The sequence below is a fragment of the Podospora bellae-mahoneyi genome, chromosome 5 (assembly GCF_035222275.1).
Source record: "Podospora bellae-mahoneyi strain CBS 112042 chromosome 5, whole genome shotgun sequence".
Classification (NCBI taxonomy): Eukaryota; Fungi; Ascomycota; class Sordariomycetes; order Sordariales; family Podosporaceae; genus Podospora; species Podospora bellae-mahoneyi.
This window is the reverse complement of record NC_085884.1, coordinates 930614-947755: the sequence shown is the minus strand read 5'-3', so window position 1 is coordinate 947755 and position 17142 is coordinate 930614. Positions and strand designations below refer to the sequence as shown.

Genomic DNA, 17142 nt, shown 5'->3' with positions numbered 1-17142 from the left:
TTTGACCCAACGACAAGATCCCCAGAATGCTCTAAGCCCGCGAGCCACACAGTACACAACAGCCGGGGACTCCCCCATGATTCCCCATCATGACGGGAAAACAACCAGCACGACCCCTCCCATTTACGCCGCTCTCGGAGCTGTACCCTGATAGCGAACCACCAAGCAAGAAGCCAAGAGTTGACACCACACAGTATACAAGGGCGAATCGAAGGGCTCGGGCTTTCCCCAGAATACAACCGCCAACAACCACATCGCAAAGCTCCTCACGGTCGCTTTCATCAAATGCTGACACCGATGATCCAATCGATGTACCATGGTGGGATCCCAAAGTCACGGAGAGCTCTGCGTCCTCCAGCGGCAGGACCTCTGTTAAACAGACGACGACTCGGTCCATCAAAGGCCGTCCCAACCCATCGAAAATGTATAAATCAGCTCGTAAGGCGTCACGGACTGATCAGGATAGTCCCACAGAGGAAGAAAGAATTGATGATCATGATCCGAAGATGAGCGAGGATTACCTTCCGTTTGGTCCACCATGGCCACCAAACGAGACAAGAGACAGGGGGGGAAGCCCACCGAAGCCAAAGGATAAGGCGAACCGAGGAAACGTGGTCCCTGGAATCTCGCCCACGCAGAGTATGATCAAGATGATAGCTGCAGGCGACTACATTCCGTTTTCTCCAGACAGCCCTGTGGCAACTAGACAGCAGCAGGAAGTTTTCCCGCCAGGGCCACGACGTTCCTCTGTCGTCCCCTTAAACTTGAGAACTCGAATAGGGAATCAGAGCCCCTTCGGGTTTGATCGGGTAAATGATCCGCCGCCAACAGTCGCTGCAGAAGCGCAGGCGGAGACATACCAGGCATTGGAGGAGGTGTCGATCCCAAACCTTGGTGCTGAATGTCCGCAAACTGAAGTAGACTCGACACTATGGAACCCGGTATTATTGGGGGTCAGAAATGAGCGAAAGGATGGAAATCGGGTATGGCCGGCAAGAAAAGGAGGGATCTACTGCGATACGTGCTTTCGTGACGAATGCATCCGGTGGATTCGAGCTCGGGACAAAGCCCTGAGTGTGTCTCGATTGCTCGGGGTTGGTGGGGAGCCAGAGGGCATGAATCCCATTGAGTCTGTCATATTCCCGGATCAGATAAAACACCGCGCCAACAAGCTGTTTCGTCGCACTCCACCTGACGTTCTCGGTCTCGCTCTGCTTCGATATTTGGCCCAAACGCGTGTTGAGGCTCTGGGAGAGGACACGCAGGATGAGGTGACTGGGACACTGGACTCTTTGCGTCAAGATATTCGTCTGTCGAAAGGCCGGTTAAAGCGACTTGAGAGGCAGTGCCGGACTTTGGTGGAGACTTGCGTGGTTTCCGAATCCGACCAAAAGAAGATCATTCCAGAAGGCGTTGTGTGGCTGTGGGAGTTTGACGCTCTGTTGCAGGACGTGAATAAGAGGTCGTCGAATGAAACACCTCTGGACATGTCTTTTCCGACAACTTTAACAAACAGAGCCCATGAGGCAGCGATCGATGAATTCTGGAACATGGCTGTTGCGCATATTAATGTGAAGGACTCAATGGGTCATCGGACGAAGACTGAATTGCTGAGGTTGATTAGAACAGCCATGGCCCAGGCAGCGACGGAGTCTAAACAAGAGAAGCGAGGCAGAGCAGGAGAACCACTCCCATGTCAATACTGTGCCCAGTCAGAGTCTGTTAACTCCAAAACCGCTCGGAACTCAAATGGTCGAGCTGTCAAAGTAAAACCGTGGATTGAACCACTGGTCTGGTCAGGCGAGATGAGTGAGGAGACTGCATCGAGTGCCAGTGCCGAAGAGTTCTTTCGTCTTGTCGAGTCGAGAGGCGCGGTGATGGCGGAGGTATCAGGCATCAAATTTCTGGTGGACTCGACCGGCGGCAAAAGGCGGATTGTACTGGTGGAAATGGCGAGTGTGTTTGATGACATGTGGAAGGAGCGGCAGGAAGACAAGAGATTTAGCTCAATCCCTGCTATTGCTGCCCATGAAAGAGAGTCGTTACGATGGAGATCTGCAAACCCGCCATATATGTAAAAAAAAAAAAAAAAAAAAAAAAAAAGAGAAAAGAATATCTATTGCTGTTTCACAAGAGCATGAGGAAGACCGGCCTTTCAGTCGCTGAAAAGATCCCGTTCGATGATCGGGCTGATCGCTTGGCTCTTGGCGTTCGTGGCTCTGATTCACGTCTTTAACTTTTCGATCAAACATGCCACAGAGCATCCCAAAGAAATCGTGCATTGAACCTCCCATAACTCCCGTTTCTCAAATTAGACTACTTTTATTTTGATTCATTTACGTGCGCGGCTGCAATCCCTGACTCGGTAAACTCGGCCATGGCGGCATTCCCTGGCTCCCTGGCAACTCCGGCATCATGCCCCATGGAGGCACTTGCGCACCTGAAGTCGCACTCCTCGGTGGACTTGGCAGGTTTTTGAGGTGCTCCAAGTGAATATCATCCTCTCTCAAAGGCCTTGAGGGGGCCGGGGGCAGCGATGGGGCGACGAGCCTTCCGAACGGCCGCCCCTCAGGATCCAAATCACCGCGCCATTGCTGTTGAACCACGGCTTGGAAGTTGTCCTCCAACCTGTTCGAGTCGCTATACACCCCTGTTTGGCTCCAAGAAGACTTCCCAAACATGAAGGCGACCAACTTCATCAGGTACAAGATTCCAAGTGTCATGAAAAAGGTATATCCCATGCCCGCCGAGACATCGGCGAGCTGGTAGCCCACACGTTGCGCAGTGCTGAACTCGGGGTGCGGGATGGTCGAATGACCATCAAGGCCAATTGTTGTTGAGCTTGGAGAGGTCAGTATCAACTTGAGCACCTTTGAAGGCAGATGCTTACTCGACAAAAAGAGCAGTGAGAACCATGCCGACAACACCGCCGCCGGCGTGCACGGCAAAGATTTGCAAAGGGTCATGTCGAAGGAATATTTCGGCTTCTTTTTTCAGGAAGTTGACGCAAAGGGCACCAACAACACCAAACACTGGAGCGCTCCAGACGGGAACCTGAACATGTTAGACACAGGGCACACTTGAAGCGTCAGGCGAACTCACATAACCCGCTGCCGGCGTGATCGCCACCAGTCCTGCAATGGCACCATCGCAAAAAAAGAATACCGAAATACGATCGAAGGCCTGTCTTGCCATAGCACGATTTCTGGCAGCTTCGTCCCGGGGATCGCCACCTTCCAGCTCAACGTCGGTTTCTGGCACGCCCTTCATCAGCCAAATCCAGAGCATCCCGGTGACACCGCCAGCACAAGCCGAGACATGGGTGGCAGTCCATGCCGAGACCGCCCGCAAATTTCCACCCAAAGCGGAACCGCCATTGAAGCCAGCCCAACCAAACCAGAGAAATGCCGTTCCAAGCACAACGAAGTTGATATTGTATGGGAAGCTTTCCACGCCCTGTTCTGATAGCTCCTCGTTTGGCGCGTCCTCTCCTTCCGGGACTCTGAGGTGTCCACATGTAAACAACAAGATGACAATTCTCAGGATGCTCCACACACCATACGCGAGATGTTGAACTCGTCGCCAAACCTTGTGGCCAGCGTCGATGAGGAAGTCGAGCAGGTTGCCCCTCGATTCAATGGAGCAAAAGACAGCAAAAGCAGCCACCGTCGTTCCGCTGACGATATGGACCGGCGTTCCACCAGCAAAGTCCAAACTCCCGAGTTCCCTCAGCCACCCCTTGCTGCTCCATGTCCATCTCGCAACAGGGTCATAGACAAGTAACGACCAAAGACTGATGAAGATGATGAAGCGCCTCGGTCGTGTTCGGTGCATGGTTCCACCACAGACCACGGCGGCGGTGAATGCAGCAAACATACCCTCATATAACGCAAACACCAGCTCTGGAATAACGGCAGACTCGTCGGGTCCATCTCCCACCACAACAGGCCGCCCTGCCACATCTCGCAGTCCACCAGCTCGGTTCTCTCCGCCCCACCAGTTCGAGGGCAGCATGGAGTCGGTGAAGGTGACAAGATAGCCCCAGAGTGCCCACTGAAGGCCAACGAAAGCCGCCGTGATCAGAGGAAGTCGAAATAGTGTTAACGCGAATGAACGATTGCCAAGGCCGGAATATATGAGAGATAGGGATGGTATCATGATAAAGACCAAGGCTGATGAGATCATAATCCAGACAAGGTCAAATCCCTATGGACAAGGTGTCAGAACTGAGCCGAACTGGTGGGAATGGGCATCTATATTACCTGGTAGTACTTCTCGGGATGCCGAAGCACGTCGGCATAGTCGACGGCTGAGGCCGGAGCCGCTGTCGCCATAGCCGAAAGCTCTGCGACTGTGACTGTCACCATCTCTCAGCACCGGGACCTTCAGCGTGTTGAGGAGAGGAAATGGCGACGGGCCGCGGGCAGCATTTGGACTTTGGACGCCCTCTTTGTTGGATACATAAATCGCGGGCAGATCCGACAGGGCATTCTGTAAGCTGGACTGTGCCGTCATCCTTCTCGGGGTCAGCTCTCGGCGCTATTCTAGAAGCGGTTCCTGGAATCGTCTGGAGAAGTCGTGCAGGCCGGGGGACATGCGAGCTGCGGCGCGGGCGCGGTCTAGCAGCGGCACAGTGCTCAATATACTGCGGCGCGACCAGGGTAGCGTCCAACGACAGCCGCCGGCGTTATCTTTGACGCTGTCGGCGTCTGTTGAAGGAAGGACAAATGCCATTCTTATCTGTGACACGGTGTTTACCAAGTAACAACCCCCGTGCCGAGCCATACGCCCGCCGCAGACGCGGGGCTGGATGCCAACTGGGGCATGATTGCCAACCTGGAGTTTGGGTCGTTGGACACCCATGTGCGACAGTGGTTGCACACAACGGCCACAGCAATGAAAAGCTTGTACAGCTGCCTCTCTGGGGACACAAAAGGCACAAAACATTGGAATGGCAATATCCCTCCGTTCTCTTCGAAGCTTCTGTCCCTTTTGCGCCGGCTGCTCCGCCCCGCCTGATGCAGGGGTCACTTGACGCTGAGGCCGGGTATGACCCCCATTCAGCGATCGACCTGGCGCAGGCCCTCTCTGGAACCTTTTTGATCCCTTCAAACTCGCCCGCGATGGCTTCTTCACCTAGCTTTTGGCCTCCGTCCCCAGCAGAGACAGACAGGATATCGCAGGCGTCTGGGTCGCCAGGCCCGAACAAAGGAGAACCGACATTCTCCAGCACTAGCGGGTGGCCCATGAATGCTGGCGACACCCACTTAGGTAACTCTCTTGTCCACACTCACTGCTTCAGAGTGGTCTGCTGATCTTAGCCAGGTGCAGTCCCCATGCTGCAAGACGCCAGCCAACCGCCCCCAGATCCCGTTTGCCAGAGCATCCGCATTTGCCCTCCCAACAAAGGAGATGGGTCAAATGGTATCACACCCGACTGGTCACCAGAGCGGGTGAACATTCTCTGTTCTCTTTCCCCTTTGATCAGGACAAGAGTGGAAGAGTTGCGTCTTCACCCCGAGCTGTGGTGGACGCCCGTGGTAGGCGATGGCATCGACGAAGCCACGGCTATCCGTGTCCTCGACCTCGTTGGCCCGGGCACCGCCGGCCGAAAGCAACGAGTATCTCTCCTCTCACAGGAATGCAATGTCATGTGGGCATTCCAGATCAACCCTACCCTATTTCCAGCAAGCCTCACCTGGCAAGCTGTCGACGACGACGGCCAACTAGCTGCGTCCAGGGCCGTCGTTCGCAAAGCAGCTCGACGATCTTATGCGAGTCTCTCCTCGTCCTCATCCAGTCCCAAATTCTCCTGGCAAACAGAGCCGGGATCCCGCTCTCGATTGACCTCGCTCCAGCTGGCAAACATTGCCCTTGTGTTGGAATGGGAGGAAGCATTCAAGCGAGAGATTAGGACTGTGATTTGGGACTGGACAGGGCAAACACAAGCTGTCCTCGCGACACCAGTGGGATGTCTACAAGCACATGGGCCGCGCGGGCTAGATGGTATTTCTCTCTTCGTCCCTTCCTCCACGTCGCCGCAACTAACACCCTTACCAGCCCAACGGAGGATAGAAAAGGAAAAGGTCCTCACTCACATGCGGGACTATCTCGAACGCCAGAAGAACACCAACAAAACCAGCGTCAAGCGCATCTACAAGGACCTCGAGCTCCAAAACATGAAGCTCGAGGCAAGCAGTTTCTTACACCCCAGTATCTACAGCATGTTACGGGAGATTGAAGGGGCGATTCTCAAGGAGAAGAGACCTGGGAATGGGGCCAGCGCGGTGAGTCAGTTGAAGACTGTGAACCCTAACAGACCGACCACGCCGGGGCTGTTGGGCAAGATCAAGGAGATGGAGCACAGTGTCGAGAATATGATGTCGGGGGGAAAGGGGCATAGGAAGTTTGTGCAGGCTATGCTGGGCCATGTGCAGGAGTTTGTGGCTACGCAGCAGGAGATGCTGGCGGGGGAGATGTGGAAGTGGAGGGTGGGGGAGGTGAGGAGGTGGAGTTTGCAGTGAGGTCAATTTGGCTGAGTTCTAGTTGTGGTTTTTTTTTTTTGCACATGATAATACCCTGATTCAACGTTTTTTTTTTTTTTTTTTTTTTTTTTGCTTTACTTTGTTGAATGGGTCAAGAATTTAATTGTTCTGAAGTCGCTTTGAATACTGTGGTAACGCAGCAGTACGACACTCTCCAACAGGTGCGTTGATGGCGATGTTGTTTGCGCCTCGCAAGTTGGCACACTGAGTAGACTCCTCGGATCACATTCCAGTAGTGAAATAAATGAGAACAATCACCACGAGAAATGATGTTGTTCGGAATCAGCGGATGCAACGATCTTATCCTTTGTCTACGCCGCTGGTGACCGTTGAAGGTGAGATGAGCCCTAATTGCGGAGCAGGACGACCTACCCAGGATTCACGCGTGCGGATGTGTTTTCCGGCCCCAAGACAGAACCAGGGTCTTGACATACGCGAGGGGGTACTCGGGCGTTTAGTGTTTGTGTCAATGTAGACTAACACTGTAGAGATAGATATATACCACCCGGCCTACCCTGTGGGTAGGATGTCCTTTTGGTTCCACAGATAACGCCACCACAAAACTATCATCCATCACAGTGTAACAACAGGCATAGAGAATCAGAAGTTGAATCCAATCTAGAACAGGAATGTGTTACGGTAGCTAGATAGGTAGACATGCAGCACCGCCCGGCAAAACGTGACAAATTCTGACCAAGACTGCGGATAGGTGGGGAGGGAGGGCTACGCGAGCTGCAGTGCGACCATTCATCTTTTCGTTTCCGACCTCTCGGGTCGTGTGCCTGGGCTGACCGTAAGGGGTTGGTGGTTTGTTGCTTGCTGTGCCGCTTGTTTGTTTGATCATGTCGGGGATATCGGTCATGTGTTGGGGGTTGAGTGGTGGTGCTCAACTGGGTTGCCAACACCGAGATTTGATATGTTGCCTTGTTGGGATGTCAGCTGCTCAATATTGCAGTGTGGTGGGCTTGGTGGGAGCGAGCAGTCAATTTGAGTTTGGTGGTCATTTTCAATACATTGATGAAATGGGAAACAATGTTTGTTAAAACGAGCAGGGATCGAAGGCACGGAACGTCCACGACCTGGCAATGGGGATCGGAAGAGATGAGCCGTTGACAGTGATCGTGAAGGGTTTTCTGCAGTCTCTCCATCCATGAAAGTATTCAATGGGGAAGAGTTGCAAGAGACAATTCGGTGAGCTCCGCTTCCCAAGGAGCGTCGTCGTCGTCGCTCGGGAATAATCGAAGGGTTAGGATGGTGCGATTGCCGACATGGTGGTAGATATATGTCGGTACGGTGCTGCTCGCGGTTGACTGCCAGTGGTATCTTGTCAATTGAAATTAAAATCGCTTTCTTTTTGAGGGGGGAAAATGTCAGCAGGAGGGCTGTGCATGAAAAGGTGAAATGTCATTGGCCAAGGGATTCCCTGGAGGTCCCTGCTTGGCAGCACAATTTGGACTTCCTTCAGGAAAGAAGCCGCCAACAGAGACTTGCAGACTTCCCCGCACTGATGGTCAAACAGGCAGCGGCGACTCAGGAGGTAACTCAATCATGTTCAAAAAATTACATAGCGGATGGAAGCGTTTTGAAGACTGGGCCAACGAACATGATTCGGTGCCAAAGTCGACCACCACTCAGACCAGCCAAACCGAAACTGGGCCATCAGCACCGACACAAACATCGACTAAAGATCACACCTCCAACCATAGCGACCCCGTGTCGGAGGATACGCCTAAGCCAGAAGCATACTGTTACACCAACAAATCCACCACCTCTCCATACAAATACACTCCGCTCCCGTCAACGACCAAGTCAGCCATCCGGGTTCTGACCTTGCTTCCAGGGAGAGCCGACGCTGACATCGAATGTCAGCTCATCGAGTTGGACCTGAACAACCCATGGACAGACGACGATGACGAGGAAGGCTTCGAAGCCCTCTCCTACGTTTGGGGCGACATCACCGAGACAACGCCAATCCAAATCGACGGCGCCACCGTACAGATTGGCAGAAACCTCCGCAGCGCTCTCCTCCACCTGAGATATCAGGAAAAGCCCCGTATTTTGTGGGTGGACGCAGTATGCATCAACCAAGAAGACATGGATGAGCGCAACAGACAAGTAATGCTGATGGGCGACATCTACACCAAGGCGGCCCGCACTCTTGTCTGGCTAGGCTGTCCATGCTGCTTACTGGGGGCCCTGAATACGGACCGGCTTACCTATTCTCAAGGGAAATGGCTTGATCACTTAGCGGGGATTGATCCTCTTTTTGAAGCCATCGAGATCCTGGGGAACGAGGCGCGGAAGCTCGCAGAGGAGGGTCGTGAGGTTGTTCCAAAGCAGGGAGAAAAGGATGAAGATGGGACGACGTACGACCGAATTAAAAAGCTGAAGCCCAAATGGAACGTCATCTTTTTGGAGAATCCGTGGTGGACTCGTATTTGGACGCTGCAGGAGATTGTACTTGCAAAGGAGGCGCGCTTGTGCATGGAAAGACACGAGCTGGACTGGGATCTTCTCTGTGTTGCCATTCCTTACTATACAGCATTGGGCTTTGGCGATTTTTCCGAGATATATGCTGGGAGCAAGACCAACTCTGGTGTTGAGCCATTCAACCTGGTCAACGCTATCAGAGATGCGAGACAGCCCGGGTCGGAGCTCGTTACTGGAGATGTCGGGGACGAGCTCCTCCACTATCTCGCCTCTTCCCACTGGCGTGATTGCAAGATGCCTCAGGACAAGATCTTTGGACTTATGGGTCTATTCAACGAAGGCCGCGATGTGGGTATTAAGGTTGACTATCGGTTGGATGCCGAGGATGTGTACCGCCAAGCGACGAAATCCTTGTTACAACAATCTGGCAATCTCGATGCTCTTGGGTTCTGCTATCCATACAAGATACCGAGAGTCACCAACCTCCCGTCCTGGATTCCTGATTGGGGATCCGTTGGAAACCTCGCGCTCCCGCTGATGAACGACGCAAAAGGCCAACCGCGAACTACTCACGCTTCTAGAGGACTAAGATCTAACCCCCGATGGGAGAACAACGACACAACCTTGCTTCTCGACGGTCACATCATCGACACGATCGCCAAACTCGGGAGGACGCAGGTACCACCAAATCAGGACGACCGCAACGAAGGGTCCCTGGACCACATGCTAAATGATCCTGCGATGATCGCTGAAGCCGACAGCTTTCCCGACCGGTGGGAAGATTTGGATCCCGAAAGACCCATCCGCCATTTTATATCTGCATGGTGGAAAGGAATGAGAATGGCTGTTCCATATGTCGCCAAGGCATTTCTCGAGATCTTTGGGAATGTTGTGGAAATGAGGGAAACGTTTCTGCAGTGGGATGAGTTTGTTGCTGCAGAGCTGGGCGAGCCGCATGAAGACCGCCGCGCCATTTTCCGAGATACTATCACGACAGCAACGCCTTGCCCACTGGAACCATCGGTATTCGATAGCCGCTTTGACGGATGGCTCCAGGCGGTGTACTCGATTCGAAAGCTGAAGAAGAAGAGGATTGATCGATATGCACCAAAGACGTACACCACATTGGCTGCGGTCACCACCTTTGTCAAAATGGAAGATGACGACCTGCCTGAGGCTTTTGCGACGTATACAACGCATACGTCCCGCAGGCGACTTGGGATTACCGCGTCAAAACGGGTTTGTCTCCTGACTAAGCTCACCGAGGTTGGGGACAAAGTGGCTCTGCTTCGAGGTGGCAGGGTGCCAATGATCCTCCGTCCGAAAGAAGATGGATCAATGCAGTTCATTGGCGAAGCATACGTCCACGGAGTCATGGATGGGGAAGCGTTTCATGAGGAAGAGTGTATTGACTTTCGAATAACGTAATATTTATTTTGGTTTTCGGGCAACATATCTGAATTTAAACGGTTGGAAGATTGATTGCAAGGGCTCTCCGGCTCATGCTCTCGATTTCATACTGTCTTCTCTCGAACATGGATTGTCGCCTGTTCATCTCGGCCTCGATACCATAGATATCCGAATTACTATCATGGTCAGCGTTGGGTGCCAGGGAACCACGAGCATCAAGGCTCCGACTTACAATTTGAGGTTGATAACCTCATCCTTCCCTTCTGCTGTCTCACTGACCCAAACTGAGCAACCCCTGCTGCCCGACACAAGAAACTCCCCCCAACCCTCATCATCAATCATGACCTCCCCGGGACACACTCTCAAGAAATCGATCCATTTCTCCCCACTGTGGTGTTTCCCAACGTACATTTTCAGCTTTGACAGGCCCCACTGGTTACCCATCACCGCCGCTAGCCCAGCACCCCCACCGTGGGCGGAGTGACCCTCGCGAGTGAAACCGACACAGTGTTGGTGGGAAAAGAGATCATGCTGGGTGCCATAGGCGTAGAGCTTGCGGATGAGGATGAGGCGAGCGAGGAGGGTGGGATTGCCGGACATGGGAGGGATGAAAGAAGAGGGGCCGGAGGCGAAGGAGCCGTAAAGGTCAGACCAAAATACGCAGGGCACCCCGGTGTTGGCGCGGAGGAGGATGAGGGTATAGGCGTGGGGTAGAAACCAGGGGGCTACGGGAGTCTGTAATGCTGATGATTAGTCAACGTTATGGAAGACGTGATATGTCACGGGAGCGTACCTCAAGGGACTGGCCTTGTTGTGTGTCGTGATTAACAACGAATGTCTGATGCAATACACGTTAATTGAAAGCTAAACTTTGAGACTTGTCAGAAGGTTTAAGGGGCTTACCACAACGTTATTAGGCTTCCACAAACACAGAGCATCCTTGAACAGGTCCCTTAGGTCGCCTCTCTCCCCAGCCATAGATATCTTGCTCAAATTAGAGCACAACGGCACATCGAACAGCGAAATCCTGTGGTCCATATACTCAATATACTTGGCCAAAAACTCAGAGTCCTCTCTCCAGTACTCCCCAACAATAAACCAGTCCTTTCCCTTCTCAACATTATCGTCAATATGCCTCAGCAGTCTCTTCTGAAACTGGAAGCTATAATGCTTAATCGCATCCAACCTCAACCCTCCAATCTTCAGCTGCGTCGGCAGCCACTTTACCCAATCAAAAGCATCCTGCTGCACATCCGGATGTCGGTGGTCCACATCGGCAAACATTCTGTTGTTCACTTCATCAGCACTCCTTTACCTTCCGAAATGCCCATGTTGAACTCACAAAAAGTCATAATTCCCCACCTCCTCATCCACATCCACACACCACTCCTTCCCCCCCAGCTTCCAAACCCCCTTTTCCCTGGTCAAGTCATCCCAATCCACCCCCGTAAAATGTCTCCTGTCCCATTCCCGACCACTGTACCTCCCCCCCCGCCCCGGGAACGTAAACCCCGTCCAACTCTCAATCTCCCTCACCTCCCCCCCATCTAGTTCCCTATTCCGGTCCAAGGGGTCAACCTTCTTCGCCTTGACCCTCTCTTTGTAGTCCGCTCCAGTTTTATGATTCAGCACGGCATCAAACAAAACTTTCACCCCCCTCCCCTCCGCCACTCTACAAAGCTCCTCCAGTTGCGCTTTTGACCCCCATTTTGTCGGGGTGGAGCCCTTCTGTTCAAACTCGCCTAGGTCCCACAGGTCGTAGATGTCGTACCCGTTTCCGTTTTTCGCGTCAGCTGCCTTGCAGGCGGGGGGAATCCAGATTTTGGTTATGCCGAGTTGGGAAAGGGAGGGGAGGAGGGTGGTGAGGAGGGACCAGTGGGATTTGGGGGTGGTGCTGGAGGGGGGCGTGTACCATTCGAAGGATTGGAAGATTGTCTCGTTCTGCTTGGGAAGCGGGTCGGAGGGGGCGGAGAGGAGGATGAGGGGGTTGGGGCAGGAGGAGGGGGGGAGGCGGTGGCGGAGGGGGCGGATGTTGGTGCTGTGGCCTGAGGAAGGTTCTTGACGGGTTGCGGCGCGGGAGAGGGCCGCGAGAGGGGGTGGGAGGGGGGGATTGGGAAGGGAGAGGAAGGTGGACATTGTGGTGGTGGTGGTAGTAATGTGCGGTTGTTGATGCTGGTGCGGTGAGATGTTCTTGGGGATGAAAAACGAGATGGTGGTGGCAAGAAAGTTCGATGAATGAACCGGGCTGAAGTGGGATTTGCCGAGTTGAGTGGCCGTTGCCTTGCACTAGTAAAAAGTGAAAATCAAAAGCTGGTGTGAACAAAGTCAAGAAGTGTTTGTAAGCTGATGATATTTTCAGAGATGATGTTCTGGAAGCTGTGAAGCTCACCGCATGTCTCGGGTCTCGGGACGAGCCGAGGCGGTCGGGGAAGTGGGGTATGTGCCATGTTTTGATTGGGTGGCGTGTTGTTGTCGGGCACAGTACCCGCCCCCGGCGAACGCACGCCACCTTCGACACTCCAGAACCGAAGTTAGGACATGGTAAATATTAAGGCTTTTTGCCGCTGACGGATACAAGAAGTCTTCTGTCCACACCATCATATTGCAATTGAGTCTTTGCGTTGTGGACAAGTCTTCCTGAAGCTACTAATCACCCCAGGCAACGAAGCCCCTGAAGATCATGGACACCCACAAAAGGGGCCGGTATCTACACATCTCTTCACCACCTAGACTTTTGATCCTAACTCCTCCTTTGAGCACATACATATCTATCATGTGATGCCCCAGAGGTCAATAGAACTGCCACAACGGTTCTTGGGTACGAGTCCTTGCTGGGTCCTCCCTTCGTCGGTAAAGGTAAGAAGCTGAACCCCGGACGGATGATCTGGAATGGCATTAACCCACTGGTACCCCGCCAGATTGCCTTGCACTGCGTTTTGAAGTTAGCCGGGCAGAGATTCGTGACCTTGAACCGAATCCGGGATGAAGATCACCATGCCTTGAATCAACTTTTGTCCGGCCCGTAACCTCACCAAGAACAGCCTTCGGCAATTGGCACAGCCGATGTCAAACCCCACCACAAACTTCGAGTGGTCCCTTGAAGGTTGGATTTCATTATTTTATTCAACCACCACCTGACGGAAACATTGTCGTGGTCTGCGTGTCAATGGAACTATAATACCGTGCCCACTGAGAGGCTCAATGCCAAGGATTCCGTACCCCGTATGGTGAAAGACTGGGTCTTCTTTCAGCGGTAGGCTGATGCTCATGCCTTGCTGATTTGGAGAAAAGGTCGGACGTCTGAATTTCTCGGCACCTTTATAAGGTCTTAATAAGCCTGTCGGGGACCGAAAGTCTGCTGGGCTACGCGCGAGAGCATCGACAGGAGAGTCGTAGTCTAGCGAACATCCTGCCTGTCCTCTGAAATTCGTCGACTTTGGTATCGCAGGAAGACCAAGTCCCCAGGCGAATAATGTGCAGTTATCGTTCACTCTCATAATCTCGTGCTGAAGCCGCATGAACGCTTTCCTGCCTTTTTCATATAACATGGGCATATTGATGTTGAAAGGCACGAGTAGGCAGTAGGCTTGGTCTTCGATTCTTGTCGTCTGTCTCCCAGCCGCCCACGACATCCTCTGAGCTACGCTCACTTACCGAAAAATGTGATGCAGTTCCTCGACGTCCATTTTCCCCGTTTCCTTTAGTAGATGCTCATTGATTTGATCTTGGACATAACGTCTGCAGCTTGACTCCCACGAGTAAACCGAAAGTACCAAGTCCTGTCGTAAAACTCCACTTTCGCTGGCGCCAGAAGCTCTTGCAAAGTCCAGCCTCTTGTAAACCAACGGCTTTGGCTCACCCTTGCGGGATCATTCCTAAAGTCGATTTCCTCTGGATAGGGACATGATAGCGGTTCAAGATCGCTCAAGGAGACGAAGCAAACCTCAGCATAGGCATACCACTGAAACATGGAGTTAATAGCCTCTTGAAGCTCGGCGCTGCTAGACTTATCGATACAGCAAGTATCGGTCCAAATGTATTTGAAATATCGCCGACGTGCTACCTGGCAGGCGTTTGCGATCTTCTTCTAGGCTGCATTAGGGGGGTCGCTGAGATCGTAGAACGCATTAGGCTCTTCCATATCACGAAGTGTGACCTCCTTCCCTTCCCAGGTGTGGGATAAAATGGCATATGGGGGGATTTTATTCCCGATAACCTCTTCCAGCTCGTATGTAGTGGTGTGTAACACGCGCTTCTTGAACGCAGGGGATGCCAGGAGGTGTCAATTGAGTAGAGATGTAGCTGAAATGTTTACCCCGCTTGCATGTTGGCAGAGGGAGGGGTATTGTTGGGATGATAGCCACTTGATGACGCTTATTGGACAAGCATCTTGCGTGGGTCGCCTGCAGACAGAAATGCCGAGCTGCGAATTTGTCGGATGTCCTATTATGTCAGCCGTCAGCTTGTGTGACTTGTATCAGAACATCATTCTTTCAAGATCATCCTTGTTTCTTAACCTCAAATCGTGTCCATTCAATCTTCCACATCATCACTTACCATGGAAAGACGCCGTAGCCAAGCCTCTAATAGGCCGGCCTCAAGAGCCTCCACCAACTCTTCCCACACCGCACGAGCCTCCTCAAGTTCTCCGTCCAGTCGGAGTTCCGTCATCATCACCACCCCGGAGTTCTTCGTCTGCGTCCAAGAATACCTTAAGCCTCTCATGGCTATCTCGGCGCTTGGGTGCCCGATCACCTTTGCCTTGATTGTCTCGCCTATCGCCGACCCCGCACACCTCAGCCACAACGGCTTCAAGTTTTCGTTGGAAACAGTTCGACTATTGATATCAGTCAGCTGGTTGTTCTTCACGCTCACACTGGGCCTGAGTATATTTACCTACAATCAGTCGTTCTACAATCAGCTGAAGGTTGGTGGACCTCCTCCGCCCTCGAGCTTCTATTACCGGTGGGCGGATATGGTGATGAACACGCTAGATGTGCTGTGTATGGGGGCCTTTTTGATGATTGCGTTGGCGGCTGCATCGTATGTGCCGGTTGTTGGGTGGTTGGCTGTGGGAGTCGTTGGATGTTATGCCGGGGCAGTAACGATCTACTCCATCGTGATGAGGTTTGAGCCAGACGGGGAAGATGGGGACGAAGAATCGGCTCGGTGAGGGAGAGAGAAAGTCGGTTAAGGTGTGGAAGAACAGAACCAGGGTAAGATAGACGGTATACACAAAGTAGACACCCCCATCTCAATCAACTAAAAGATGTCGCTGCTCACCGGGTTCGCAATCTCAATCATCGAATGGATGGCGAGAAACAAATTCATGCCAAACTATTGTTACACGCAGAGGTGATCCGACCGCTTGACCCCACTCGTTTGCGACAGAAAGCACGATCGTCTGGGTTGCAGGCGGCTTACTTTGGGTTTGTAGTTCTCGTCAACCATCAAAAGAATCCCGGGCTGACTAAGATGCCAAACCCACCCACAGAGCCTACCCCATCGCCTCCCTCGGTCACGCAGCCTGGATCCTCCGCCACTATGGCTACCACGCGACCTTCATCTGGGGGCTCTTTCTCTATGGCCTCGGCGCCCTCCTTTGGATCCCCACTAGAATCGACCACTCCTTCGCCGGCTTCTGCATCTTCATCTTCATCATCGGCAACGGCCTCGGCTCCCTAGAGACTGCCGCAGACCCTTACATAACCGGTATCTCTTTTCCCCCTTGATCCCATAAGGTAGCCATCCTTTACCAACACGCTCACTCCAGTCTGTGGCCCCCCGAAAACACGCCGAACTGCGCATCAACCTAGCCCAAGCCTTCAGCAGCATAGGCGGCATCGTTGCCCCCCTTTTAGGTTCATTCGTCTTTTTCGGCTTGGACAACGAGGAGAAAGCTCTTCAGAATGTCCACTGGGTGTATATGTCCATCGCCATCTTTGTCTTCACCTTGCGGGTGTTTTTATCCTGGCGGAGATATCCGAGATGACTGACGCGGACATGGCGCTGCAGGAGGAGGAGGCTGCGAAGAAGGGCAGGGTGTTGGGGACGGAGGCGTATCAAGTTTATGTTGAGGAGCAACCACATGCTATTGGGCAAGTAGCAAAGGAGTTGCCCTTCAGAAAGCAGTACAGGCTTTTTCATGCGGCGTTTGCCGAGTTTTGTTATACTGGGGCGCAGGTTGCTGTTGCGAGGATCATGACTTGTGTGAAGGCGAGGAAAGTCTTTTTGGGGTTGGGGAGGCATATCAAACGAGGGGCGGGGATCATTACTGGGGTTTTTGGGGGTGCGGTGGTGCCGCCTTTGTTGGCTGCTGTGGCGGATAGTGACGGGGGATGATGGGGACGGCGTTGGGCATGCGGTGCCGATGGTTTTCTTTTTGGCAAGTTGGACGTATGCGTTGGCGGTGAATTTTTTTTTGGGACGGTATAGGGGGGCTGTAGATGCCTTTGTTGGTGGCGAGGGGGCAAAGGGGGTTGAGATGGGGGATAGAGTGGAGAGAGGGCATGATGGGACGGGGGTGGTGAAGCCGGTGACGGATCTGGAGAATATGTCTGGTGTTGTGTTGACCAAGTGATATTCTTTTGGGTTCCGGCAATTGGAGAGAGGAGTTGATATGACGAGAACATATCAAAGTTGGTAGGAAAGGATGGAGTTCTATTAGTCGTGCTGGCTTTGGACTCTATTGGGTGGTAGTCAGATAGAGTGCTACCTGGTATCTACTTGATAGATAAATAGTACTTGTGGTCAGATT

General features: G+C 52.8%; 7 protein-coding genes across 7 annotated transcripts; 5 read left to right on the top strand and 2 right to left on the bottom strand.

Annotated features, from left to right (window-relative positions):
- Positions 1–89: 89 nt before the first annotated feature.
- Positions 90–2078, top strand: QC761_500150 (uncharacterized protein; the record flags this gene model as incomplete). Its single annotated transcript, XM_062879275.1, has 1 exon — positions 90–2078. The coding sequence occupies one exon, from the start codon at positions 90–92 to the stop codon at positions 2076–2078; it is 1989 nt and encodes a 662-aa protein (XP_062730592.1).
- A 125-nt stretch (positions 2079–2203) lies between these two features.
- QC761_0075910 (uncharacterized protein) lies at positions 2204–4753 on the bottom strand. The gene is made up of 4 exons (XM_062872765.1): positions 4263–4753; positions 3103–4206; positions 2891–3054; positions 2204–2841 (listed from the first exon to the last, which is right to left on the bottom strand). The coding sequence occupies exons 1-4, from the start codon at positions 4365–4367 to the stop codon at positions 2337–2339; spliced, it is 1878 nt and encodes a 625-aa protein (XP_062730590.1). The 5' UTR covers positions 4368–4753; the 3' UTR covers positions 2204–2336.
- QC761_0075920 (uncharacterized protein) lies at positions 2680–3084 on the top strand (the record flags this gene model as incomplete). Its single annotated transcript, XM_062872766.1, has 2 exons — positions 2680–2730; positions 2902–3084. The coding sequence occupies 2 exons, from the start codon at positions 2680–2682 to the stop codon at positions 3082–3084; spliced, it is 234 nt and encodes a 77-aa protein (XP_062730591.1).
- A 583-nt stretch (positions 4754–5336) lies between the features above and the next one.
- QC761_500165 (uncharacterized protein) lies at positions 5337–6524 on the top strand (the record flags this gene model as incomplete). The annotated part of the gene is made up of 2 exons (XM_062879276.1): positions 5337–6006; positions 6061–6524. The coding sequence occupies 2 exons, from the start codon at positions 5337–5339 to the stop codon at positions 6522–6524; spliced, it is 1134 nt and encodes a 377-aa protein (XP_062730589.1).
- A 1422-nt stretch (positions 6525–7946) lies between these two features.
- On the top strand, positions 7947–10403 carry QC761_500170 (uncharacterized protein; the record flags this gene model as incomplete). The annotated part of the gene is made up of 1 exon (XM_062879277.1): positions 7947–10403. The coding sequence occupies one exon, from the start codon at positions 7947–7949 to the stop codon at positions 10401–10403; it is 2457 nt and encodes an 818-aa protein (XP_062730588.1).
- A 1-nt stretch (position 10404) lies between these two features.
- QC761_500180 (uncharacterized protein) lies at positions 10405–12756 on the bottom strand. Its single transcript, XM_062879278.1, has 5 exons — positions 11728–12756; positions 11289–11670; positions 11179–11223; positions 10618–11120; positions 10405–10561 (listed from the first exon to the last, which is right to left on the bottom strand). Exons 1-5 carry the CDS (start codon positions 12519–12521, stop codon positions 10438–10440), a joined length of 1848 nt encoding a protein of 615 aa, XP_062730587.1. The 5' UTR covers positions 12522–12756; the 3' UTR covers positions 10405–10437.
- Positions 12757–14943: 2187 nt separating this feature from the next.
- On the top strand, positions 14944–16727 carry QC761_500200 (uncharacterized protein; the record flags this gene model as incomplete). The annotated part of the gene is made up of 4 exons (XM_062879279.1): positions 14944–15554; positions 15880–16097; positions 16247–16344; positions 16365–16727. 4 exons carry the CDS (start codon positions 14944–14946, stop codon positions 16725–16727), a joined length of 1290 nt encoding a protein of 429 aa, XP_062730586.1.
- Between the last annotated feature and the right edge of the window lie 415 nt (positions 16728–17142).

Coding starts and splice junctions, on each gene's coding strand:
- QC761_0075910 (XM_062872765.1), bottom strand. CDS start 4,367: ATGGTGACAGTCACAGTCGCAGAGCTTTCGGCTATGGCGACAGCGGCT. Junction 4,207..4,262: donor ATCCCGAGAAGTACTACCAG/GTAATATAGATG, acceptor CCTTGTCCATAG/GGATTTGACCTTGTCTGGAT. Junction 3,055..3,102: donor TCACGCCGGCAGCGGGTTAT/GTGAGTTCGCCT, acceptor TAACATGTTCAG/GTTCCCGTCTGGAGCGCTCC.
- QC761_500180 (XM_062879278.1), bottom strand. CDS start 12,521: ATGTCCACCTTCCTCTCCCTTCCCAATCCCCCCCTCCCACCCCCTCTC. Junction 11,224..11,288: donor GGAAGCCTAATAACGTTGTG/GTAAGCCCCTTA, acceptor GTATTGCATCAG/ACATTCGTTGTTAATCACGA. Junction 11,121..11,178: donor AACAAGGCCAGTCCCTTGAG/GTACGCTCCCGT, acceptor TCAGCATTACAG/ACTCCCGTAGCCCCCTGGTT.